Source organism: Cyrtonyx montezumae, unplaced genomic scaffold, assembly GCF_038088225.1.
Source record: "Cyrtonyx montezumae isolate F1298 unplaced genomic scaffold, pur_monq_1.0 scaffold_8, whole genome shotgun sequence".
Taxonomy (NCBI): domain Eukaryota; kingdom Metazoa; phylum Chordata; class Aves; order Galliformes; family Odontophoridae; genus Cyrtonyx; species Cyrtonyx montezumae.
In genome coordinates this window covers 48,332,042-48,357,267 of record NW_027072089.1, presented here as the reverse complement: position 1 = coordinate 48,357,267, position 25,226 = coordinate 48,332,042, and the positions used below count along the sequence as shown (strand labels likewise).

The 25,226-nt window shown below is 42.4% G+C and overlaps 1 protein-coding gene across 4 annotated transcripts in view; it reads left to right on the top strand.

The window, feature by feature from the left end:
* The window catches only part of PPP4R1 (protein phosphatase 4 regulatory subunit 1), a 59,908-nt gene extending 36,598 nt beyond the window's left edge, over positions 1-23,310 (top strand). For 3 of the 4 annotated variants that reach the window (XM_065753705.1, XM_065753703.1, XM_065753706.1), the window contains 16 exons: positions 1,112-1,254; positions 2,862-3,008; positions 3,311-3,418; positions 4,139-4,204; positions 5,173-5,331; positions 6,258-6,388; positions 7,923-8,440; positions 13,428-13,603; positions 15,899-15,994; positions 17,058-17,243; positions 18,588-18,749; positions 19,060-19,160; positions 19,912-20,032; positions 20,125-20,259; positions 20,951-21,092; positions 22,196-23,309. In XM_065753705.1, coding sequence (XP_065609777.1) covers positions 1,112-1,254; positions 2,862-3,008; positions 3,311-3,418; positions 4,139-4,204; positions 5,173-5,331; positions 6,258-6,388; positions 7,923-8,440; positions 13,428-13,603; positions 15,899-15,994; positions 17,058-17,243; positions 18,588-18,749; positions 19,060-19,160; positions 19,912-20,032; positions 20,125-20,259; positions 20,951-21,092; positions 22,196-22,359 — 2,555 coding nt within the window. In that variant the 3' untranslated portion in view covers positions 22,360-23,309. Of the gene's footprint in view, positions 1-1,111; positions 1,255-2,861; positions 3,009-3,310; positions 3,419-4,138; positions 4,205-5,172; positions 5,332-6,257; positions 6,389-7,922; positions 8,441-13,427; positions 13,604-15,898; positions 15,995-17,057; positions 17,244-18,587; positions 18,750-19,059; positions 19,161-19,911; positions 20,033-20,124; positions 20,260-20,950; positions 21,093-22,195 lie in introns of all 4 variants that reach the window. The other variant, XM_065753702.1, reaches the window with a different exon arrangement.
* Positions 23,311-25,226: the final 1,916 nt, after the last annotated feature.

Here is a 25,226-nt window from a genome sequence, read left to right as displayed (position 1 = left end):
GTCCTCTGTGGTGAGACTACACAGAGCATGGCACTTGCCTTGTTTTGTTTTATTCAGTCTGAAGTTGTCACTTTTAACTAGTGTTAAGAGCTGCATGCGTTATCCGTGTTGAATGCAGAGCTCCTGCTCCTATATAACAAAAGGTTACAGTTCTGACATTTTGTGTTTATTCCAAATATCCTAAGGAAGATGGTTGTGTCATGCCAATAAATTTTACCTGAGCAGTTCCTACCTATGTAACTTAGTTAGGCGTGTGTGTTCTGGTACATTATGCACTTTCTTATTTAAAATGTTGTAAATCTAATCACTGTCATTTAAGAATAGCTGATGGGTTTTTGTTGTGTTTTTGTAGGCCGTCAGTTCTCTGTTAGCAACTACAGTTTAAGCAAATCCTGAGAGGAGAGAAATACTTAGTACTGAGGTCTAAAATGACTTGTTTTTTTTTCCTGTGGATAAATGAACTATTTGACACGTGATTGGGATTCATTCAAGCACTGTGTGCTGCTTTCTTAATTGAAAAAACTGAACTAGATATTTTTGAAACAGTCACCAGCTTCAGTGAAAAACATATATTACAAATTTGACAGACAACTTGAATAACACAGAGCCACTTCCACCTGACAAAAATATCAGTAGCCTTAAAAAGCAAAGAATGAAGAAGTGTCCATGTTGAGCCTGGTTACCCTGGTTAGTGGAATCTCTTCTGTGTGGAAAAACTGCAGCCAGAGCTACTCTCCATTTGTTTCTTCTCATAGCAGTTGGGTGAACTTGGAAGCAGGTGATACTTGTAGGGAATGTGGATGGATCCTAATACTCGTAATGCTTGGTAACTTGCTCTCTTACAGTTTTTATGGTTTTGTTTTTTTGTTTTTGTTTTTTTCTTCTTAATAATTGAGAATGTGGATCAAGTCTTTCATAGTAGTTTAGCAGTACGGAGCATACTTGCATCTGGTTTTGCAAAAAGGTGACACCAAATTGATGCTTGCTTAATACGGACTTGATCACTTGAACACAACTTGTGAGCACAAGACTGTAAAAAGCTTATTTTGGCAGTATCTGACTGTGTTTAACGTTTATAGTGCCTTCTTTTGTTTTATTTTGACTCTGGCAGAGCCTACAGTGCGGGCAGAGCTGATGGAACAGGTGCCTCATATTGCTATGTTTTGTCAAGAAAACAGACCTTCCATCCCATATGCTTTTTCCAAATACTTACTACCTATTGTGGTACGGTACCTTGCAGACCAGAATAACCAGGTGAGTGTCTTAACAGAAACAGTTTATTAACTGGTTGAATATTCCTGTTGTGTTAGGCTTTTCGACTTAAATAATTCAGGATGATTTAAGAAAGTATTATTTTAGAGTGAAAAATATTTTAAATGACTTGTAGTATGTGGCATTCTAAATTTGCTGAAGAAAACGCTGAATGATTGTTTTTTTTTTTAACCTTACATATTTCTCATGTGATTTTGAAGCTTTTATCTGGTGTTACATTCCTATGGATAAAATCAGTCATTTTTCTAAGCTAACGTAGTTCAAATTCTAGCAAAAAAAGGACAATAGGCAGTGACTGTGGCTCCTTGATATAATTCTGTTCTTTAAACTGTTACATACCATCATATCTGGTTGTGTATATATGAATCCAGTAATTCCTGGAAACTGAGCTTTTTGCATGTCTGCATTTATACATCTCGCCTGTAGCTTTCTGTAGGATTCTTTTGTACCCTTTCAGAGTAAACCCTAGGTGATGTTATCTTAAGTATTTAATAGGTCTGAATTTTGGTTACTTCTAGTTTATTTTTCGTTTTTTAAACCTCTTCAGATCTTCCATAATGAAGAACAGGTACCAAGATCAGGCATGTTTTTCTTTGTAGTTGTTTTGCTAATTGATGCATAATACAACAGCCAGTGTCTGTTTGATATTCTCTCATTCATGGGTTCCACGACTGTTCATCTTAACCTCCCTTGATAACTCCATAGCTCATTTGCCTGATTTGCTCTGAAACAAAGACCTCAAAAGGTCTTGTAATTGCTGCACTGCAGTAGATAATCTGTCACTTTATGTAATATTTTCTCTTCTGACACGTATGACCTTGCATTTGCAAGTGTTAAGTTCATGCAGGATAAGTAAGGCCGTGTTTTCACTTTATCTAGATCATTCCAGCCTGGTGATTTCTGAATCATTTGCATGCTTTTAGTAACTTTGGGTTTGTTTTTTTTCCAGATGTCAACAAGTACACAGTGTTAAATTTATCAGTGCTAGGTGTTCAGCTGCTGAGGAGCACTGAGGACTAATTTCCCTAGAAATAATTCCATTTGGTACTTATTACCTCCATGAAAACATTGAGTGTCAGTAGTTAACTACATATTAAGTCAGTTAAAAAAGGTTATCGTGTTTTTGTACAGTCTTTTGCTAGATGGAACTAAGCAAAATGGTGTCTCTCAGAAAAAAAATGCAGTTATCCGTTATCAGACAAATCTGGTGAAAAGGGGATTTGTTTAACAAAGCTCATACATACGCCGTATAACCTTCCTAGCTGTGCTGCTTCTCTTCCATGACTTTTTGTTTTGTTTCATTTTGTCATAGCAGTCCTGACTTGGGAAGTACGTAGGTAAATGCTTACTGTAATAGCATTCATTAGTTTACAATAAGCAGCGCTCTAGGATCTGACGTGTTTCAGTCATGAAGTGTTTGCAGAGCACTTCTGGACACCTTGTCCTGTCTCTCCAAGCACCCTGAATATAGGGGTGTAGCAGTATGTAGGTACAGTTTCCAGGATACTTGGATGTACTTAAAGGAAACAAACAAACAAGCACCCTACCTACTTACTCTCTTTGATTTGGTTTTTGTCTTGTTACAATAGGTAAGAAAAACGAGCCAGGCAGCATTGTTAGTTCTGTTGGAACAAGAACTCATAGAGAGATACGACGTGGAGACCAAAGTATGCCCTGTTCTGATAGATCTGACAGCACCAGACAGCAATGATGATGTGAAGACAGAAGCCGTGGCTGTAAGTAGCAGCAGAATCAAACTGTGGGGTGTAATGGTCTCTTGAATTGTTGGTGTTGCAGTGATGCTGTGTTTCCAAGATGTGCTAAGTGTGATATTAGAGAGAAAAATTTATATTGCCATCCATAAGTAATCCATAACTTTTTCTGTGCCATCTTATACCCGAGCCAAGGTTAGATTTAAATTCAGTACGTTATGTAGTTTAGGAAGAAAAACCCAATTGAATGAACCAATGCAGGAGATTAATTTTTATTGCATATTGTGCAAGCATTCCTAACTAGTGTCTGTCTGTCTTGCCATTAGATAATGTGCAAAATGGCCTCCATGGTGGGAAAGGACATCACAGAAAGACTTGTTCTTCCTAGGTTTTGTGAGATGTGCTGTGACTGCAGAATGTTTCATGTTCGTAAGGTACGTATTATCAGCACCCAACCTGGATTATCTGTGAAAGGAGTGTCATCAGTTTTGAACCTGCCTTCCTGCTAGATTGCATCTGTCACATGCATAAGTGAAAGCTATGGGGTTTCTTTGAACTTCATATTTCCACAGATTTTATATTTGATGCTGATTTTTTTTCCCCTGAGTTACATACCTTTATTATTAGAAACAAAGGAAGAGCTGTCATTAGATTGTGCAGATAAGCATGAAAATGTGAACCAGCTGTAACTGATAAAGTGTGAGCTTCCTGAGCTCATACCTCTGTGTGCAGACAGAATTAAAGATGCTCATTAAGATGAGGTGAACCAGTACGCAGTCGTGAAACTTGGGTGTTGAGGCTGTGTTTTAGTTTCACCTTGCTGTTGGATAGCTTCTGCTTTCTAATTGCTTGTGGCATTTCACTTGACAGCCCATCAAATGTTTTTTATTTTCCTTCCCTTTCACTGCAGTTTGGGGTGATGCTTTCGTGATTAAATGATGATTAGTCAGGCTTAAAAAAAGAAAGTTAAACAAGAACTCAAGAAGAACTTAATCTTTTTTAACACCATAGAAATAGATAGAATGGAGAAGTGGCAGATTTTGAGTTAGTGCCAGGAACTGTTTTTGTGGTTTTAAAAGCTGTTATTTCTTTTGACTTTTTGTTGTATTAAAAAAAATTGTCAAAGTGGTTATTTCTTGTGTTTCCTTTGCAAGGTATGTGCAGCCAACTTTGGAGATATCTGCAGTGTGGTTGGGCAGCAGGCCACTGAAGAAATGCTGGTAAGCTATCTATTAAAGGATTCTTCTTTTTAGTGCAAGTCAGTAGTGGAGTTAGACACAGGACAGAGAAGAACAGCTAAAACAATTAGGCAACTGCTATGTTCCCTTAGTGAGAAGAGTCTGTAACAACTGTGATTTTTCAGTTTGATTGGTACAGGGTTTTGGTTGAGATTTATAAAATCCTGGAAGATCTTTAATACAGACCTCTTACTTAGAATCATAGATTTTTAGAGTTAGAAGTGACCTCTGAAAGCCATCTAGTCCAACTCCCCTGTAATGAATGGGGACACTGCAGCTAGATCAGGCTGCCCCGGGCTTGATCCTTGCAAGTCTTGTGCCTCACTACCCTCACTGTAAAAGGCCTTTTCCTTACCTCCAACGTAAACCTACCCTCTTTGAGACTGAAGCCATTTCCCCTTGTTCTATCACCACATACCCCACTAAAAAGTCTGTCCCCTTCATTCCTGTAGCTCCCCTTTAGAAACTGAAAGGCTGCTATTAGGTCACCTCACAGCCTTCTCTTGCCAAGGCACAGTCTAGAGCTAAGAGAGGGTTTAAAACAGCCTAAAGAAAATACTTCAGGTTCTGAAAGTAGAGAATGTCAGTAAACTTTAAAAGGCATTGGGCAAGAAATAGACAGGGGTCTATCTTCTCATGTCTATAATGCAATGAGAAATTGCAGATACAAAAGAGTAAGAGGAGAGTAGGCTGCTAGAAGGGCAAGTCTGATACAGTATTTTAATGTTATTCTCCAGGTAAGTGAATGTTCCTTGTCTGTATCTGCAGGTAGCATGAGGCCCAGTGATTAGAAGGGTGATGCTACTGAATGTGTGTTTTGTGAACTTAAACTGATGTATCTGTTGAATATGAGGGTAGAGAATTTGATGAAGGAAGCGAGCATGGAAAAGATCTCACTTTGAAAGGAGTACTGCCTGTTAAGACTTGCAACTTACTATGTTCTCAAACAGTTGCCAAGGTTTTTCCAGCTCTGTTCTGATAATGTGTGGGGAGTTCGGAAAGCCTGTGCTGAATGCTTCATGGCAGTTTCTTGTGCGACATCGCAAGAAGTCCGTCGAACAAAGTTGTCAACCCTTTTTATTAATTTGATTAGTGATCCTTCACGATGGGTAAGAAATGCTTCTTATTTCTTGAATAACTCTTTAATGCAGACTGTGATATTCTGTGTAGAATTTCTCCCCATGGGTATGGATAACTTGTTTCATACATCTTGAGCAAGATTCTTGTTGGAATGCTTGGTTTTCCAGTAGAGGCATTAAAATTTCTATTTCCACCACAGTAAGTAAGAAAAAGCTGTGCCACCAATACAGCTTTTCTAAGCTACAGAACTAGCTGTGACTTAATATTGCTGAAGGTCATAATGTCTAAAAAAAACTAGTTGGAATTTATTTCTATTTCTCGGATCCCGACCAACACTTTCTTTTTTGTCTTCAAAATGTACACTTCAAAGAGTAAGTTTGTTATTGAGCAGGCTACTTTCAAGAGCCAGAAGTAGATCTTTTGCACAGGGGTTCTTGGATCCTTGGAAGTCATGCAAGTTGTAGCCCTGCAGATTTAATGGAATAAAAGAAATGAAGGTAGATAACGGTGATTGGTGAGACAGGAAAAATAAACAGTAGGAGAAAGGAGGAACAAATTATGGTATAAAGAATGAGAAAGAGGGCAAAAAAAATGTAAAGCTTCTTATCAAATTCACAATAGTGAAATGTCTGTTTGCAACAGCAAATTTTTTTCCTTCCAAGTCATTATCTCAGCTGAACTTTGAAATTCACCCACTTCTGCTATTTAAATAAATGTGATTTCTTTGGTTGTGGGGAGTGTGCCTCTCAGTGTACAGTTACCTGTGATTTGACTGCTTTTTCCTAACTTTTATCACCTAACACTCTAGAAATACAGCTGGTTTAATCTTACAAGAAGCTCTGCTGTTACTTTCCTATGTAGACTATGACCCTTCCTATTCCTAACAATGGACTTCTATGTTTCATAGGAACATAATATTTACATAGTTTATTTTTCTTTGAACCTTTTCCACTAGGTCCGACAAGCCGCTTTTCAGTCCCTAGGGCCTTTCATATCAACTTTTGCTAATCCTTCCAGCAGTGGTCAGTATTTTAAAGAAGAAGATGATAAAAACTCAGAGGACCATGCTCCTGCACAGGAAAACAGGTGAAGAATTGCCTCCTTGTTTTTTTCTGTGAGAGCTGCAAGTGAAGAAAGATAGATTTCCTGTATAAACTGAGTGTTTATCTTGGAAAAATCTGTAACTTCTTGTCTTAACACATTACCAGATATATTCTGTTATTTATAAAAAATACAAAACTATTCAATAATTTAGAATACCTCTGGATACCTTATATACTTTCTGTGATGAAGTAACTTGGTAGATGAAGATACTGCCTATCATAGAATCATAGAATGGTTTGGGTTGGAAGGGGCTTTAAGATCATGTCATTCCAGCCCCATGTTATAGGCAGGGACGCCTCCCTCTAGACAAAGGTTGCTCACAGCCCCGTCCAGCTTGGCCTTGAGTGCTTCCAGGGAGAGGGCATCCACTGCCTTGCTGAGCAAAACAATATTGATGACAGTAAGATTTTTGATGTTATCTTCCATAAGGTTCTCATAGAGAAGCTGTTGTTGATATATGAGGCTGCATGGGCAAACAGGGAAAACTGTTTGAACAGAGGGACCAGGGGTGATGATCACTGGTAGGAAGTCTTCACTGGTGGTGAGTAACCTCTGTACCACAGGGATTGGTACTGGGTCTACTAAATACCTTCATTAGTGGTCTGGATGAAGGGGTGGGCAGAGTGCACCCTCAACAAGTTTGCAGATGACACAGCTCTGGTAGGAGTTGCCTGAATGATCAGGGAGTTGTGCTGCTGCATTCAGAGGAACCTTGAAAGGCTTTGGAGAAATAGTCCCGTGGAACCTCATGAAGTTCAGCAAATGGAAGTGCAAAGTCCTGAAGCTTGGGGAGAAGAAGCCTAGGCAGCAGTGTGTGCTGAGAGCTGATGGGCTGGAAAGCAGCTTTGCAGAAAATACCCTGGGGTTCAACTTGGTGTCCACCAGGAGCACTTATAGCGAAGAAGGCTAGCAGTAGCCTGGGCTGCATTAGGAATATTGCTAGTAGGTCAGGGAAAGATCACCCTTCCCCATCTATTCTGTGCTGCTAAGGCCATACCCAAAGATCTGTGTTCAGTTCTGGGCAAACCAATATAAGAGAGAGAGAGGAAGTATAAGAAATACTGAGAAGTGGCAAGGGGTGATAGACTGGAACATCTTTCCTCTGTGAAAAGGCTGAGAGAATTGAAACTGTTGATGAAAAAGCTCAGGAGGATATGTTATTGATATATGTATACAGAGCTGAAGGGAAGGTGTTAGAATGCTGAAGCCAAACTCATTTCACTGGTGCCTGTTGCCAAGACACTAAGCACTGGGCACAAACTGGAGTGCAGGAGGCTCCCTTCGAACGCTCAGAAGCACTGGGCACAGGGCCCTGGGTAGCCCAGCTTGGGCAGGGCTTTGGACCAGGTCCCTTCACTGCTCAACCAGTCTTGGATTCTGTGACTTATTTTGCTGTGCTCTAAGAAAAGCTACTCTGATAAATAAGAAGCTGATGGGATTTGTAAGAATTTTCAAAAGCATATGTGACAAGTTCATTTTGGTTTTTAAATGGCTCATTTGCTTTGTCACTCAACAGTGAACAAATCAGAGCTACAGAAGACATCAGAACAGAGGATGAGCACAGCAGAACTGAGGATCTGTCTTCTCATGTCGACAATGACAGTTTTGCAACAAAACTTGAAAATGCCACGGGAGATCAAAACACAGCATCAGATAACTCGCAGAGGGAAAGCGATTTCCAGACTGAGTCATCCTTTCATTGCACTTTGTCTTCAGATTCTCGCAGGGGAACGGCTGATGAGAGTGAGCAGAGTTCTCATTGCTGTGCAGCAGGACTACGGGAGGCTGGGAGAAGTTCGCAGGAAAGCTCTCTTTCAGAGCAGGAATTGTACAACTCTTTCCATTTCTGGAGGACTCCACTTCCTGAAATAGATGTTGATTTGGAGCTCCAGCACACTTCTGAGACAATCCTCAGTGGTGAAATTCAGGAACTCGCAATGCCGGTATCTCCGAACATTCCTATGGCAACAAGGAAAGAGTTGGAGGAAATGATAGAAAATTTGGAACCCCATATAGATGATCCAGATGTTAAAGGTACAGTAAAAATACTGAAGCAGTTTTAGGGTTTGGAGACGTGCATATGTTGCTTCAGCAGTTTGGGCTGTAACCTTGTCTTTAAAAGCCTGAAGTAGCACTTTCTCCTCATCTTGAAATAAGTGGCACCTATTGAGATTTAATTGGGAAAAGTGCAGGTATAAAGCAAAAGGTGTGTTTGTATAAAGATGTTCAAAGGCAGTATAATTCCTTCTGTAAACTGCATACACATAGCACTATACAATTCTGACTGCCTGCTTTGACATCGTGATCAAGTAGATGGACCCACAGTGCAAGCTGTCAATCAGGATGTTCTTTTTTAATTAGCAGGCATGGGAAACAAAACAGATAAAATATTTTTTTTAATCACCAGAAAAAGATCAATGTGGCTTTCATTCTAAGAGCTCTCCTTTCTCCTTTTGAATAGTTAATCTTAGAATTTTCCTATGAAATCTTGATTGCTTGTGGCCTCACGTTGGCTACTTAAGTTTGCAAAGCTTTTGCATCAGGATGAGAACTAATCTGAAGTGAATTCTTGGAGCAAGCACACATTTTCTGGTTGAAAAAGCTTTTGAAAGGTTAGAAAAAGTTTTCACAGGTATGGCCAGCTGGGTGAGCAGCACTTCAGAGGCACCTCCTGGGCTAAAATAACTTGACTGCTTCACACATATGTACCAAAGGTAGGTTTCCTTGGTACACGTGTGCTGAATAAATCCTAAGGTGCATCAGACTTGAGGGTACTGCTATGGAAGGAACCATGTTCATCTGAAGTTGAAGTATCCCTAGATGAAAGCATGCATCTGTACAAAAAAGAAAAAGTAGGAAGGAAGAAGTGGGTGTTAAGAAACATGCCTTCTAATTTTCATGAAGGCTTACATGTGTGTTCATGTCATGTCACAGAGTGGTTTCCTGTAGCTCTTGTGACTGGGTGTCAGGAGGTTTGCTGTGCAGCTGTGTCCTAGTACTTGGGCATTTCAGCAGAAGGGAACTTTTACTAGGCTGTCAACACCTTGAGCTTGTAAGTGTGTGCTAGTTTGGAAAGGTTTGCATTGGAGTTAGCAGTGTGTTTTTGACTAGTTGTTGTTGTGGTTGTGAGTGGCTTTTTACTGTAGTTTGGTTGGTTTTGGTTCTGATTCATAGAATTGTTGAACTGTTTGAGTTGGAAGGGACCTTTAGAAGTCATCTAGTCCAACTCCTCTGCAACAAACAGGGACCCCTACAGCACATCAGCTGCTCACAGCCCCTCCACCCTGACCTTGAGTGTCTCCAGGGATGGGGCATCCACCACCTCTCTGGGCAACCTGTTCCAGTGCCTCACCACCACTGTAAGAAACAAAACAAGAACAAAAAATGTCTTCCTTATATGCAGTCTAAATGTCCTCTCTGTCAGTTTGAAACCATCTCTCCTTGTCATATCACAACAGACCTTGCTGAAGAGTATGTCCCACTTTCAGGGCTCTCTGGAGCCTTCTCTTCTCCATGCTGAACAGCCTCATAGGAGAGGTGCTCCATCCCTTGCATCATTTTTGTGGCCCTTTTTTGAGCACACTCTAACAGGTCTGTGTCTGTCCTGCACTTCTTCACATCTGGATGCAGTACTCCACATGAGGCCTCACCTTTTTCCTTCCATCCCCCAGCTTGTACTGGGTTTGCTGTGATCTGGGTGCAAGTTTTTGCAATAGCAGTGACTCAATGACTTGATCAGAGCTGTGTACTGAAGCTCCATTGAACACAACTTTTAAATCTTATATTCAGTGTAGACTGCTTATTTCACTTCTTTCTCTTTTACATTCTCTCATAATTTGATCTAAATGCTTTGGAATCCAGAACCTTACAGCATGCCTGTTTTGTTTTGGTGGTGTTGCTGTTTTCATTTTACACCGAGGGCATTGAGCTGTAAAGAAACGGAGACTAAAACTGATAGCATGAATTTTGAAATGTGAAAGCATACGTGGAAGTGGACAAGGAAGTTTTTCACTCAGAGGGTGGTGATGCACTGGAACAGGTTGCCCAGAGAGGTTGTGGATGCCCCATCCCTGGAGGCATGTAAGGCAAGGCTGGATGTGGCTCTGGGCTGCCTGGTCCGTGGTTGGCAATGCTGCCCACGGAGTGGGGTTGAAACTTGATGGTCTTTGAGATCCTTTTCAACCCAGGCCATTCTGTGATTCTATGAAGTGGTGGGTATCCAGATTTACTCTGTTAGCTCTGTTTATTCCTGTCTTTTTAAATCTCTGCCCTCTTTCTTGCACTTCGCTTCCTTATTTCATTGTCATACAAGTCTACCAAGCTCCTGGCATCCAGGAATCTGGAAGGATTCCTGCTTCTGTTCTGTGCTGCTGCATTCTTAGCCAAGGGCAGAAGGTGCAGTGTTTCCTTCAGTGAGCGAATGGAGGCTGCCTCACTGTGAAGCTCCCCTCTTGTACACACGGTGATTTTTGTAGCAAATTGGGCAAATAGTGGAGAACTCACAGCATGAAATGAAGATGAGTTAGCAGAAGCGTGGTTTGGGAATGAGGCTGTAGTGTATGATGCTGTGTGTGTGTGTGTGTCAGGAACGTTAAATATCCAAATATCCTTAATTCTGTCTGCTTTAACTCACTCCCCCAGATCCTTACCACAAGGCATTCTTTCCAGAATGAGCTTGTTGCCATAGTGATACATCTGTGCAATAGATAGTTGTACAGTCAGTAACTGAGATAAGAGGGCCTGCTTTCTTTCAGACAAACTCTAGCTTGGATAGTTGTGCTGTCCAATACTCAGTGCAAGGCACTGCTGTGTAACTCCTGTTAATGTGACCTCTCCAGTGTGCTGGCCGGGCGTCCTGAGGGGCTCAGAAACTGGGAGATGGAAACCTGTTTTATTTACTATAGTGATCTTCAGCTCTGAGTCCCTGTTGCTGGGATGTTACAGGCTGTTTCTTTAGTTGTATTGTTGCATCAGCTGGGGCAGCCTGTTGCTTTTGCTTCTCAGCAAGAAGAGAAGGTGAGGAAAACAGATCCTTCAGAGAAAAGGAGGGACAGTGCTACTGAGAAATGTTCATGTCTTGTGGTGCATCAGGAGGAACAGAAAACAGCAATATGGCACATAGGAAGGGAGGAAAGCTCTGAGAATTTAATAAGGCCAGGTAAAAAGTGGTTTTGCTTTAAAAGGTTGTGCTAGTTATTTTAGGATGTAGGCACAGTATGCAGTGTTAAACAGTTCCTTCCTGAAAAATACTTCCTGCTTGAAGCTAAAGTCAGAAGATGAAAGAGTTGATTGGTGGGTGTTTAAGATCCTGTAAGCATTGACTTTGTCTGAACGGGTCCTGCGTTCTGCAGAAAGCTGACCTCTGAACTCAGATTTTCCCTGAAGGTAGCTCTGAAAGCCGGTTAGCCAGCAGATTCCCTTCCTCTCTTCCCTCTGAGTCATAACTTCCCGTGACCTGTGAGGCCTCACTGTGGCGTGCACGTGAGAGAACATGCCCCAGTGGTGAAGGCCACTCCTCAGGGCACTGTCTGTGTTTCAGGATCTTCCAGCAGCCTCCTAGAGCTGTGCATATGTGCCGACATACTCACACATGCACTCTGTTTCTCCTTCTGCTGTACCAAGCTCTCCTCCATTCTCCATTCCTCCAGAGTGGCTGGATTTAGCTTTTCCTTCTTAGCTATGACCTTAAGATGTTTATTGTCTTTAGATAATCCACCTTCCAATGAGCAGGGACACCTGCAGCAGATCAGGTTGCCCTCAGCCCCATCCAGCCTGACCTTGAGTGTCTCTGGGGATAGGGCATCCACCACCTCTCTGGGCAAACCTGTTCTGGTGCTTCGCTACCCTTGTTGTAAAAACCTTGTTCCTTCTATCCAGTCTAAACCTCACTTGTTTTAGTTTGAAACCATTTCCTCTTGTCCTGTCACAACAGTCAGGACAAGGCCCTTGGCAGCAGGAGCACTGACTGAACTGGAAGGCTCTTGGTGATCAGTGAGGTCTGTGGCAGTTGGGCATATGCTGAGCTTCATCCCCATATATTGGGACCATAGAGCTGACAAAGATGTCAGGTGTGTGTACATCTCCTCTGTGGCAGGCAGAGGAGGTTGGGATCCATATGGCCTGTGTCCCATGGGAGAAAAAGCCCCTAAAGAGGAGTGATCTGGGCATGCATGCTGGATTGTACTGTCACATTCCTAATACTGTACTGTGATTACGGATGTAAAATGCTATGTTAGAAAATAGTTTTGTTCTCTTGGTAGTGTCATCAGTGCTTTTTAAGTTTCTGTTGTATGGTGGGTTTTTCCCATGAAGGTGAATTAGAGTAAGTTAACTGTATGGTTTTCTTACTGTAATCTTAGAAATTTTACACAGGTACAGAGCATAGTGAAAATATTTGCTTTCTGCTTCCCAGACCTCCTCCAGAAACCAGGGGACCTGTTGTGCATTTTATGATTTTTTGTTAGCTGAGACTGTGTTGAGTTGAAGAAGAAATGACTCCTGTCTGTACAAACAAGTCCAGTTTTCTTTGTCTAATTGTTGTTTGTAACTACCCAGCATTCAGGTTCTGTAACTTGGTATGGCAGACTGAGATTGAATACAAATGTATGGTTTGTTGATTTCAAAATGGGCACAGTGTTGAAGTGTCATTGGAAAAACCATTTGTCTGTGATGAGCACAGCTTCTGGATTGCAGGGCCCGTTGAGTGGGTCAGGAGTTGGAGGAGAGAAGGCAGAGTGCATCAGTCAGCTCTGAATGCTGGGCTGCATGCAGCTAACATAGATCATGGTACCAAGCTGCTGAGGTCAAGCTGCAGCCAGTGAACATTGCCCAACAAGAGCTTCGGGTTTTTCATTGTCAGATTCCCTTCTGCTCTCCTCTCTAAGACCTTACTTCCTATGAACTCTGAGGCATTACTGTATGGTTCTTCAGCTGTTCCTCAGTGAAGTCAACATCTGAAAGTCGTCTGTGACCTTGCTAGCTTTATTGCAGTTCAGTCTCTCATCTCTTTCATATTCTGCAGCACAAGTGGAGGTGTTGTCTGCTGCACTCAGAGCATCCAGCTTGAATCCTCAGGAAGAGACGGTGTCCGGCATTGGCATGGGAACAGACTCACAGACTGAACTGACCAGCAGCGACCAACAACATTTTAAACCTGTACTGAGTGATATTGTGCCTTTAATTGGTGACTCTGTTGAGGTAGGAAGTGTTTTGTGCTTTTTCCTTTTCTCCCTGATACAGATTTCCATGGCTCCAGTAACACAGCTCTATTTTCTGTTCATGTGGTAATTGCAGTTAAATGCTTCCTTCTTTGGCTGGCGTGATGTTTGGTTTTGTTGGCTGGTATTGAAACTACAGCTACTAAAATACAATGAGTTTGTTGGGATATTTTTGGTTTTACTACTTGTTTCATCTGAGCCGTTGGACCGTGCAGCCCAGGAGCATTCAGGGAGTGGAGGAATGTGGCATTTATTCGGATACTGCTGCTTATACACAATTATAGTGCAACACTACAAATGTGTTTTGTTTCCTTAAAAGGAAAAAGATCAACCCGCTGCCAACTCCTGATGTTGTGCTTTCTTTGCTTCTTTACTGTAGCTTCAGTTGTGGTCATTTTTGTGATGCTAACCTATAAAATGATAGTGCAAATGAATCCTCTATCCTTCTAATTTGGGGGAAAATGAGAGTTGTGTTTACCCGGAGTTAAGATTTGCTTCTTTATGGAATATGGTGCTGACAGAAAGCTTGCTACATTTCTTATATACATTGCTTACACGTGTTTCAATTTTCCTCTCTAAAAGGATGCTCTTAATCTGTCAGTTCCTTGTTTGTTACTGGCAACAAGTCAAGGACTCACTTGACAAGTGCAAGGATGTCGGAGATGTGACCTAGAATTTGGGAATCAAGCCGTGATGTGTTGAGCAAGGGCTCTGCTGCCTCTAGCAGCAAAGAGAGCTCTGATTTTTTTTTTTTTTTTTTGCAGGTGGGTGGGTTTGTGTTTTTTTTTTTAATTTTGCTTTTTGGTTGCTAAGAGTCAATATGGGAATAGAAGCTTTACTAAAATCAGGCTACTGCATTCTCTCTTTGAAAGCTGCCATCAGTTTTTCACACAAAGCAAAACTGAACTTCGCTTGTCCTTCTGCAGCTTGGTTGGTTTCTGGAGGGGTTAATGCTACATGTTAAAGAGGTTTCTTTCTTTCTATTTAAATAAGCAGGAAGATGTGATAAGGGAGAGAATGGCTGAGACTTTGGTACATAGATATGCAGCCTGTTTGTTGTGTCTGTTGAGTGTGAGGTGCCCTGTTTTGTTTTTCCTCAGGAGCAACCATTCTGCTTTCCTTTAGCTTGTATGCTCTCTCTAAGGCTCAACAGACAAGTGTAGGCTTCAAGAAATTCCTCGACTCATTTTCACAGTGGATGAGTGTGGGAGTTGCTTCTTTTTGGGTGGAGGGAGGAGAAGACGAGGAAAAGAAAGGAAACTGGAAACAAGTTGATGATGCAGAGTCTGTTGTATGACAGGTTGGCCATGAGCCAGCAGTGTGCCCTGGTGGCCAAGGCCAATGAGATCCTGGGGTGCCTTAAAAAGAGTGTGGACAGCAGGTTGAGGGAGGGAGGTGATCCGCCCCCTCTACTCTGCCCTGGTGAGGCCTCACCTGGAGTATTGTGTCCAATTCTGGGCTTCCCAGTACAATAAAGACAGGGATCTCCTGGAAAGAGTCCAGTGGAGAGCTACAAAGATGATAAAGGGTGTGGAACACCTCCCTTATGAGGAAAGGCTGAGAGACCTAGGTCTGTTCAGCCTTGAAAAAAGAAGACTCAGAGGAGATCTAATCTGCATCTATAAATATCTAAGGAGTGGGAGGCAAAGGGATGAGGCTGGACTCTTCTCAGCAGTGTGTGGTGATAGGGAGAGAGGAAATGGCCACAAACTGAAGCATAGGAAGTTCTGCACAAATGTGCATGGGAACTTCTTCCCAGTGCAGTGACGGAGCAGTGGCACAGCTGCACAGAGAGGTGGTGGAGTCTCCTTCTCTGGAGACGTTCCAGACCCGCCTGGACGCCTACCTGTGCAACCTGGGCTAGGGAGCTGCTGTGGCAGGGGTTGGACTCCGTGATCTCTGGAGATCCCTTCCAACCCCTGCAGTTATGTGATTCTGTATTTGGAGAACTCCAGTGGTGTGACCGATGTTACTTCCATAACAAGGTCTCAAAAGTATTCCTCTCCTGTGATTTTTCATTCCATAAGAACCAAATGGAGCGAACTAAGATAAGCTTTTATTTAAAATTTAAAAGCAGAAGCATTCATCTAATACGTCTCTTGATTTCAGGCTGTAGCAAAATTGTATTTGATATTAAGATGTGCATTCCTTTCATCTCAGAAAAAGGCCCTGAGGGTGAGGGCAGTGCTTCCTGGGATTGATGCCTTTGTTCGAGCCATGCATGAGCTTTGTATTGACTTCTTTTTCTGTTTGTGGTTTTGTTTTTTTTTCATAGAATATGGATTCCACACTTCGCTATATTCATAATGATTCAGATTTGAGTACCAATAGTAGTTTCAGCCCTGAGGAAGAAAGAAAATCCAAAGTACAGGTAACTGGCAGCCACTTCTGCTTTTCTTACACTTTCTTTTTCTTACACTTCTTTTCTTCCCTCTTATGGAGAGGGATTTCTTTTGAACTGTCAGTTTCACTCAGTCATTTTTTGTGTGATAACCAAGCTTATTGAGGAAATGGGCTTTTAAAAAATGTTTTGAGTGGAACCACCCCACCCCATGACAGCTTTTTGAAGAGTAAGTGTGAAGTGTTGCATTAAACTCAAGCTGTCTCTGTCATTTTTTTCTTAAAGGAAAAGAATGTTTATTGTTACTTAGTTCAATCTAATGTGTGCATCCCTGCAGTCCCATGAAGGTTTGAGTGGAACCCTCTTAGTGCTGAGCTATTCAACAGCTGTATGCTGGGGAGATATTCTTGTACATCCCATTGGGCAAAATGTGTGCCTGAGATGAAGTGGTAACAGCTGGAGCAAAGCGTTGAAGTCAACACAAAGAAGCGTTTGCAAAAACTTAATTTGTCAGTGGAGAAGAGAAAAATTGGTCTTTGCCAGAGATCTTTTGGTGTCTGGAAAAGCCTCCTTTGTGGTGATTGCTTAGGGGAGGCAGTACTGAACACTCTTTACTCTGCCCCCACTTCCAACTGTAGCACATTAGTTTGGCTCTCTGCTCTCCCCACCCCCAAAAGACAAGCTGTTGAGAGGAATGGGAAAACCGTTTCTGGCGTAAGTCTTGTGATTTGCTCCTTTGCTCATTTCATGGATGAGTTAAAACAGGCAATTTGCACAGCCTGTGAGACTGAGCCTTTCTAAGAAAGGTAGAATGCAGTCTCTGTTCAGCCTCCTGCTTCGCTTCAGTAGACAGCGATCCACCTACTGCTCATCTGCTGTAGCGCTCCGTGTTTTCTGATCGCCCCCAGCGTGTCGTCACTTCTTTGGAACTTCTTGGGGCAATGCTCTATGAAATATAAACCCCTGGCATTCTTATTGCAGATGAAATAATTATCTGTAGTTGTGGAAAAAGTGATGTTCTCACAGTATTCCTTGGAATTTCTATAAACTTTATGAAGGCTTATTGAAAAGAAATACCCTTTTCTTGCTGCAGGATGTTGTACCTCAAGCCTTGCTGGATCAGTATTTATCAATGACTGATCCATCTCGCGCACAAACTGTTGATACTGAGATTGCCAAACACTGTGCCTACAGCCTGCCAGGTGTGGCACTTACATTAGGCAGACAGAACTGGCACTGCTTGAAGGATACCTATGAGACGCTGGCATCTGACATGCAGGTAAGCTCAAGGAGCTCCAAATAACAAACAGTGTGAGTAATTACGACTTCTCTTGTTTACTGCTTGTTGGGTTGCTCTGTTTTTAAGTGGAGCTCTCTGTTAATGATACTAGTTATACAGATAATGAGTTAAAGTATAACTGCCATGTCAGGTGAAGCTGGGAGTCTGTGGTTCTTGAGCAATAAGAAAATGGGTCTGCTGGACAGAGTGCGCTCGTGGATCTCCAGTGGGAATGGGAGGAAAGGTCTCTGACCTCTTCTGCTTGCTTGAGATCTCATGGCAGTGCTTGGGATTCTCATAGGTCAGAGAATTAATTTGGATTGTGCTGCTGTGCACAAGCAGTCGTGTGTCCCCACAGGCATGTCTGGAGCTCAGTGAGTCAGCCTCACGCTGTGATCTGGTGGCCTTTTGATGCTGCACTGTTAGTCATGAGGGATAAGATCACTGCCACAGTGCAGCGTTGCTGTTTTAAAAACAAACCCTGGAAACAGCAGCATTTTCCTTGTTGCTAGGTGCTGGCGAGGTGGCTCTGTGCATTCTACTGTTGGTCTGCAGTTGTTTCCCCATCCTCCCTTTCTTCCTTTTTTGGAGATGCTCTCTTTTTTTGAGCATTCTCAGACTACTTCACCTCTCTTGAACTTGCTGCTTGCTATGTCGGCGCCGCAATTCTTTGTGTTACATGGTAATTTTATACACAGCCATTGCTCATATTTTCCAAACTGTTGTGCAGCCTTCAAAAGCAAGTGGCTAACAGACTTAACATGTGCAAGAAAATACGTTATCCTGTCTTCAAAACTGGTCAGAATTTCATTGCTGTTCTAATCTGAATTAAGACTGAATCACCAAGCTGGTGTAAAACAGTACCCGTGCTTACTGGAAGGTGCTAAGGCAGAGATGCTATTTAACTTTTAAAGGCACTTAGTTTGAACAGTTACTCAATTTAGGTTCAGTGTAAGTTCCACTGATCTCTAGGTGCTCTTTGTGGGAAAATCTTTACCTATTAGGGAAGCTATTGGTATTCGATGATCCTTGGCGTATCTTCCAACCCAAGCCATTCTATGATTCTAGAAGATCCCAGCTGAAGCATTGTGGGATATCTGTCACATTCTGTTTTATAAGTTCTGAGTGAAAGAACGGTAGTATGGGACTGAGTTAAGCAGGAAGATTTGAAACTGAGCTCCTGGGTATTCAGGTGGAAGGAATGACAACTCATCATTTGTCTGGGATTTGTAAGTGTTGTAGTTCTCTGGAGATCCAGCCAACATATTGACCACTGGGTTGAAACAAGGCACTTGGTCTGATCCATCAGTACAATTTATTCTTTAATTTACCTATTTATTTCAGTGGAAAGTTCGGCGGACGCTAGCATTTTCTATACACGAACTTGCAGTCATCCTTGGAGACCAACTTACGGCTGGGGATTTAGTTCCTGTCTTCAATGGCTTCTTGAAAGACCTGGATGAAGTCAGGATAGGTGTGCTTAAACACTTGCATGACTTTCTAAAGGTACAGCTGCATTCATTTTTGGCCCAGTGAAATTGTGTATTTTTGCTTTGTTTCTTTGTGTGTGCTTCTGTAACGTAACAGCAGAATAATTCTTTATGGGGATAAGTAAGGAATATCACATTCCATCTGCTCCCCGAGATCATACTGACATAAATAATAGAGTTTAGCCCAGAAAAGCACGACTGTTGCTAAAGATTAACTTTTTTAAATCAAAAGAAGTGTTTAACCAATGGTAGTTTAAAGCTCTTGTTCCACCTCTGGTTGTTTGTGACCTACATTTCTTTATATAAATTTGTATTTATTTTTGCAGCTCCTTCACCTTGACAAAAGGAGAGAATATCTGTATCAGCTCCAGGAGTTCTTAGTGACCGATAACAGCAGGAACTGGCGCTTCCGTGCAGAGCTGGCTGAGTATGTTGTTTTCTGGGTGCTTACTGTGGGTACTGAATAATGTCAAAATCATAAAAGCCAACGTCTTCAAGTGTCATTCTTCATCTAATTACAATTAATGGATTGCCTTTATCCTCTTCCACTTGTTTCCCTTGCATAAGAATTCCCTGTAGTCATATATCACTTAGGACAGTTTGAAGTTGAATGTCTTTTCATCACTGTGTTGAAAAATTGGCGTTTCGTTTTAAAAAAGGGCCGCATTTGGTCGTAGGAGCATTGTAGTAATTCAGCTTCAAGTTGCTGAGCCTGAGCAGGCTGAGCTCAGGACCATGAAACCAAGATCCAGAGCAAGCAAGTAGCAGAGTACCAGGCATCGTGTGCGATGACTTTGGCTTCTCCATAGGACTGCTAGGTGGGATCCTATGGGAGGCAGCTCCAAAGGGCCGAGTTGTTCAGGAAAGACAGTATTTTTAGGAACAGCATCGTCCAAATGAAACAACGGCCTGTCTTGGGAATACAACTTAGATCCCCTGCCTCTTCCCTAGTCTTAAATTTGTTGAGCTCATTCAGCATTTTGTTGTTACGGTGAACAGATGACTACTTAAAGTTTGCAGGTGACCGCTAGCGAAGCTGACTGTGTGGAAGAACAGAAGGTTTTACTTTTCAGTAACTTTATTGTGGCTATATTGTATTATGTGGCAGGTGTAGTCAGTAGAAGCAATGGATACCTTTCTTACTGTTCTGATATCCTGTCTCTTCTTCTGTCTTGCAGGCAGCTGATCTTACTTCTAGATCTGTACAGTGCCAGAGACATCTACGACTACTTGCGACCTATCGCTTTCAGCCTCTGTGCAGACAAAGTGTCTTCTGTCCGCTGGATCTCTTACAAGCTGGTAAAGCAAATTTAAGTCAGTTCGGGATGCTCAACTCCTCAGGGTTGGTGCTCAGAAGTAATTTTTGTTTATTTCCTTCATATTTCTCCTAGGTTAGTGAAATGGTAAAGAAGCTGTACGTGGCATCAACGTCAACGTTTGTGGTGGACCTCATGAATGAACTCGTTGAGAAGTTCTGTCGGTGCCGCAAATGGTCAGGCCGGCAGACTTTTGTTTTTATCTGCCAGGTGAAATGGCTTTGCTCTTCCTTGTATTTGTAGTTTAAAATCAGTTAGTGTTATTTTGATGGGAAGAATTAAGGGGGAATAAGCAGCTGGAGGTATTTAAGTGTCCAGTGGTGTTGATTGGATGTTTGAGGTCCTGCTGCTTTTATGGTTGCATCCTTCAGCGTTGCTCCATACATGAGCTTGTGTGCATCTTCAACTTAGCTTAGGTCAGTCTGAATGTCAAACAAACACTGAATGAAAGAACCCCTGAGTTCAATTTCAACCGTTTGGAGAAATTGAGTTTTGAGCTTACTCAGAGACAGTGTTGGGATAAGTGGGTGGACGTTGTGATGAACCGTTCTTACCTTAATTTGGCACCTAGTTACAGCGAAGGCAGAATCGTTCTTAAAAAATAAAGGACAAAGTCTTTTGCTTTTTTTTCCCCCCCGATTTCAAATGTTAGTGCTCAAAAATAAAAAATAATTGAGACTTACTCAACATAAAAGGGGCTTCCAGCCAAGCCTGAGTTTTCTCAGCCCTAATTTAGTTCATTGTGTCTGACTTGGTGCTAGAAGATACTATAAAACGTAGTGAATACTGTATGCTGTATTCATGCTAGGAAGGTTATAAGATCTGTCAGCTCTGATTATATGCTGGGATTTTGTCTTCACTGTGCTGAAATCTAATGAAATTGCATCTGTCCTCTTGCCAGACTATCAGTGAAGATGACTGCCTGCCCATGGACCAGTTTGCTGTGCATCTGTTGCCACACTTATTACATTTGGCATCTGACAGGGTTCCAAATGTTCGAGTTCTGCTCGCAAAAACATTAAAGCAAACACTTCTAGAGAAAGGTTAGTGGTCTAAAATGGTGGCAGCATGCTGACTTCTCATCCCTCCCCTTTCCTATAGCCAGCTGGGAAAGGTGAAACAGCATGGAAGCTGTCGCTTTCCAGTCTCCTTGGGGTGGGGTGTTACCTTGGCTAAGATAAACCTTGTTGTGTCATCAATGCCATAGTTCTGTAATGCTGGAAAGTATGAGTTCTTGTAGGCCCTTTCCAACTTAATGTTTCTATGTTTCATGCTTTTTCTTGCCCCCATTTTTTTTTTCTGCATGAGCTACAATGTTGGGTTAATGAGGGTACAGAAAGTACGCATGAGCAGTGTGCAAGTGTGAAGCTGAGTAATGAGGACTGAAGAAAAATCCTTCAGTGCAAATCTAGCATCTGTTCTCCCACTGGGGTGGAAGAGATGGCTGCTGTTCTGTTTTTGTGTTTTATGGTAGCAGTGAGAAGGAAGTTTCTCTGGTGTCTCTTCAGGGCAACTAGAACATGATGCAGGCAATATTTAGGAAGGGATGCCCGCCCAGCACGCAGAGGTGCCAGAAGAGGCAGCAGTGCTGAGATTCCAAAGTACTGTAATGGAAAATAGCATGAGAGTATTACACCGCTTTGTAAACCAGCAGAGAGCCTGCACTTGAACTACTTCATTTCTGGTCACTTTCTTCCTCAAAATATGTACGCTGGCTTGAGGACATACCATAGAAGACTTTTGGGAACACGGAAGTGGTATGAACTGAAATGCAAAATGTTTAAAATAGACAGTGCAAAGGATGCCCACTCAGTGAGAAGTAGGCTATCACTAGCTGCCACGTGGAGCTGGAGGCTCTGAGTAAGCATACGCAGTTCCAGTGGATCAGCTGATGTGCAGTCATTTGTTATCCTGCACTAACAGTGCCAAGGCTGCTGCTGTGCTTGCTGCTACCACACACTGGTGGGGTTTTTGTTGGTCGGTCTGTTCCAAGTGGTGCTGTGTGCCTGCTCAGACACTGCAGTTTGACCGGAGCCGGGCGCTGTTTGTCTCCCGAGGTGCTGAACCCCTGGGCAGCGTGCCCAGGCCTGCCTTGAGGTGCCTGCAGTCCCTCCTTCCCCTAAGGCTTGCACGTTTTCTCTTACAGAGTATTTTCTGAATTCTGCCAACTCCCACCAGGAAGCCGTGGAGCAGACCATTATGGCGCTGCAAATGGACGATGACAGCGACGTCAAGTATTTTGCGAGCATACACCCTGCCACCACCAAGCTGGCAGATGATGCCATGAGCACTGCTTCATCGACGTATTAAATACAATCTCCTGAATGTTGCTATAATTAAAAAAAATCAAGTTGAAACCGACTATCCTCATGCTTCTGAAATGGTTGCTAGAGGACGACCTCTTTGGAAGGAGAGATTTCTTGCCAGAATGAACGGGTGGATGTTATCTAAACCCGATTCCAGGGATTTTAAGTCAAGAAAATGTAAACCTACTGCTGTCAGCTTGACTTGAGAAAAAACACTGCTCAGAGGATTATTTTTGCCACCGAAGCCTTAAATCTTCTGTCTTCCTGAACAAATAAAACTTGAATTGGCAGATCATTTTAATGGTAGAAAGGATGGGATTTCCAGAGACCTGCGTTGTTTCTCCTGAGGAGTTAACTTAGCAAGTATTTTCTGTAGCAGCTGATAGGTGAAATGGCTGGAAAGGCAAATCTGTACCGGGACGTAAGACCTCCAGTATTAGTGCTCAGAGTTTTTACCATTCAAGGACTCGATCCGTGTGCAGCCGGGCACACCCTGAAGTGGGAACAGCTTTCATGTGTGTCAGTGGGGAAGGTAGAAATTTGGATTTCTCTTAAGGGCTCAGTGCTAACACTAAACTAGAATTTGATTTTAATCCTTAAATGCAGCATATTGCTGTACCCATTAGCAGAAAACTTTGCTGAGTACCTGTGTCCTAAGTATTTTCATGCTGGTCATGACCTAAAGGAAATTTATTAGCACATATACTTTAAGTCAGGTATTTTTAACTTGATCGTGATCAGCTCTGAGGTGCAACATTTTTCTTCATTTACTGTACATATCTGTGAGCCTCCTTGGAGTGCTGCAGTCTTTAATCATGTTGTTTAAAGCTGTTGTGATACAAGTTGTTCTCTACTTGTCCAAATAAAATTTAATAATAAGATTGAAAGCAATCTTGTGACCTTTTTAAGACATTAAAAGAATAAGTTTGAAATTTGCGGGTTTCCTTTCCAGTTTCTTTACTCTGATGAGTGTGTTAGGAAAGGGGGATTCCTTAATGATGGGGAAAGGTTTTGTACTTTGAGATGGCATGCAGTGCAGCGTGGATGCACTGTGCTCATGCAGTTGAGGTTATGCTAGGTTCTCTTCGAGAAGCCCAGGTTTGCTTGGGAAGCCTGTCACTTCAGGGTGGAACTGCATCTTTGCCAAGGTGAATCCAAACAGCCACTGCCATTCGCACTGAAAACCGTAAGTTGCAGAAAGTGAGAGATTGGGCTTCAGATGCTCTGTCTCTCTTTGTTTTGCATTTCTTTAGTACTGGTGGGAGGTCCATGCTTCTTCCTCAAGAAAGACTGGAGCTGCACGTCTACATTTGTTCTCTGTCACTCAGTATTGAGTGGAAAGGAATGTAGCTCCTAAACTGTCATCTGCTGGTCTCTGCTTTCCCAAAAGCAGGATCATAGTTCTGCTGCTGCCTTCATGGTACAAACACCAAATTCGTGTTTGCTGTTTTGAATAGCATGGGGCCTGTGTACAAATTCCTGCTCTTGCGGGTAAGATCTGTTTTTGGGAGGGCTGAGGAGGAGCAGGCAGCTTTCAGCCCAACCAGAAGAGGTGTTTGCGTGGGTTTGGCAGCCCTCCTGTCCGAATGTGGATCTGGTCGTCTGACATCTCAGTGCTTTCTGACTCTGCCTTTCAGTTCTACTAAACAAAATTTGCATCAGAAGAAATGATAGCTTGGGGTGATGGAAATGCTGCAGGGTTCGATTGGGCCAACTCCAACTGACTGAACTGCACTAGGAGAGAGGAAAGGTAAGTAAACATGTTTCTAACCGTCTCACAGCTCTCCAATCATAAACAGTCTGCTTTAAATGCTGTCACCTATTTCTGCATGTCAGGTATTTTGCAAGGAGTCACTGCAGGTGGTTCCAAATCCCAACTGTGGAAAGCAGAGGATGTCAAGAGCAGAACAGCTGCACTACTGTCAAGAGAAACGAGTTAAGTTTTCATCATTTGAGGTTTGCTGTAAAAGAATGAACGCAGCAGACTTGGTTTGAATCGATGACAACAGAGGCTTAAAGGAGAGTTGGGCTGGTTCTGTCCTACTGCTGTTTTGCTGTGGCTGCTTTTGGTCCCTTTATTGAGAGACTTTATTGCCCTCAGCTGTAAGTGAGCTTGGCAACACCTCCCAGTGCTGCTGCCCCCAGCTGCTGGAGGGTGTTGTGACCACCACCACAGGGGCTGGTGCTGGTCCTGTCCCCCTGTCCTGGCAGGAGCAGGTCCTGCCGCTACCTGCAGAATGTAAGCAGTGGCTGCATTAGAAAAATACACTGTGTGTTACAAAGCAGATAGTCTAGAAATTCCTTTCAAATGGCTGTTGAATTTATTTGCTCGATAAATACAATCCTAACAAAATAAAAGTTAACCAGACCAAGAGATTTTTCTGAAGAACATTAGAAAAATCCATGACAATTCAATAGGAATTAGTGTGAAAGAAACGAACAAAAAAAAAGTTTAAATATTGCCAGCAAATATAAAATGTATGTAACGAAGGCAAGGGAGAATGCTCTAGTTAACATCTGTCATCTGCCCACTTTCTGTGTTTATAAACTTTTTTCCAAATTTTAAAAAAATACTATGCTGTTTTCTATAACATATCAAAGCATTATTTGTACAAAATCAAATCATGGCCAATGCTTCACAACAGTGCAATAGGTACAGAATATAACCACGTCCAACAGGTGCTGAAAATAAATACCCCCAATTAAGAAGTTATGAACACCTCTGGCTGATGGAGAGGTGGAACGTGTGGAACAGGAACTGCCTCTGGGCAGTAAATGAAGCAGCCACCAGGCTGACTTACACCAGCCTGAGGCTGCTGCTGGGCCCCGTGCCTCCAGGTGGTGCACTCCTTCAAGGAGGAGCACAGCCTG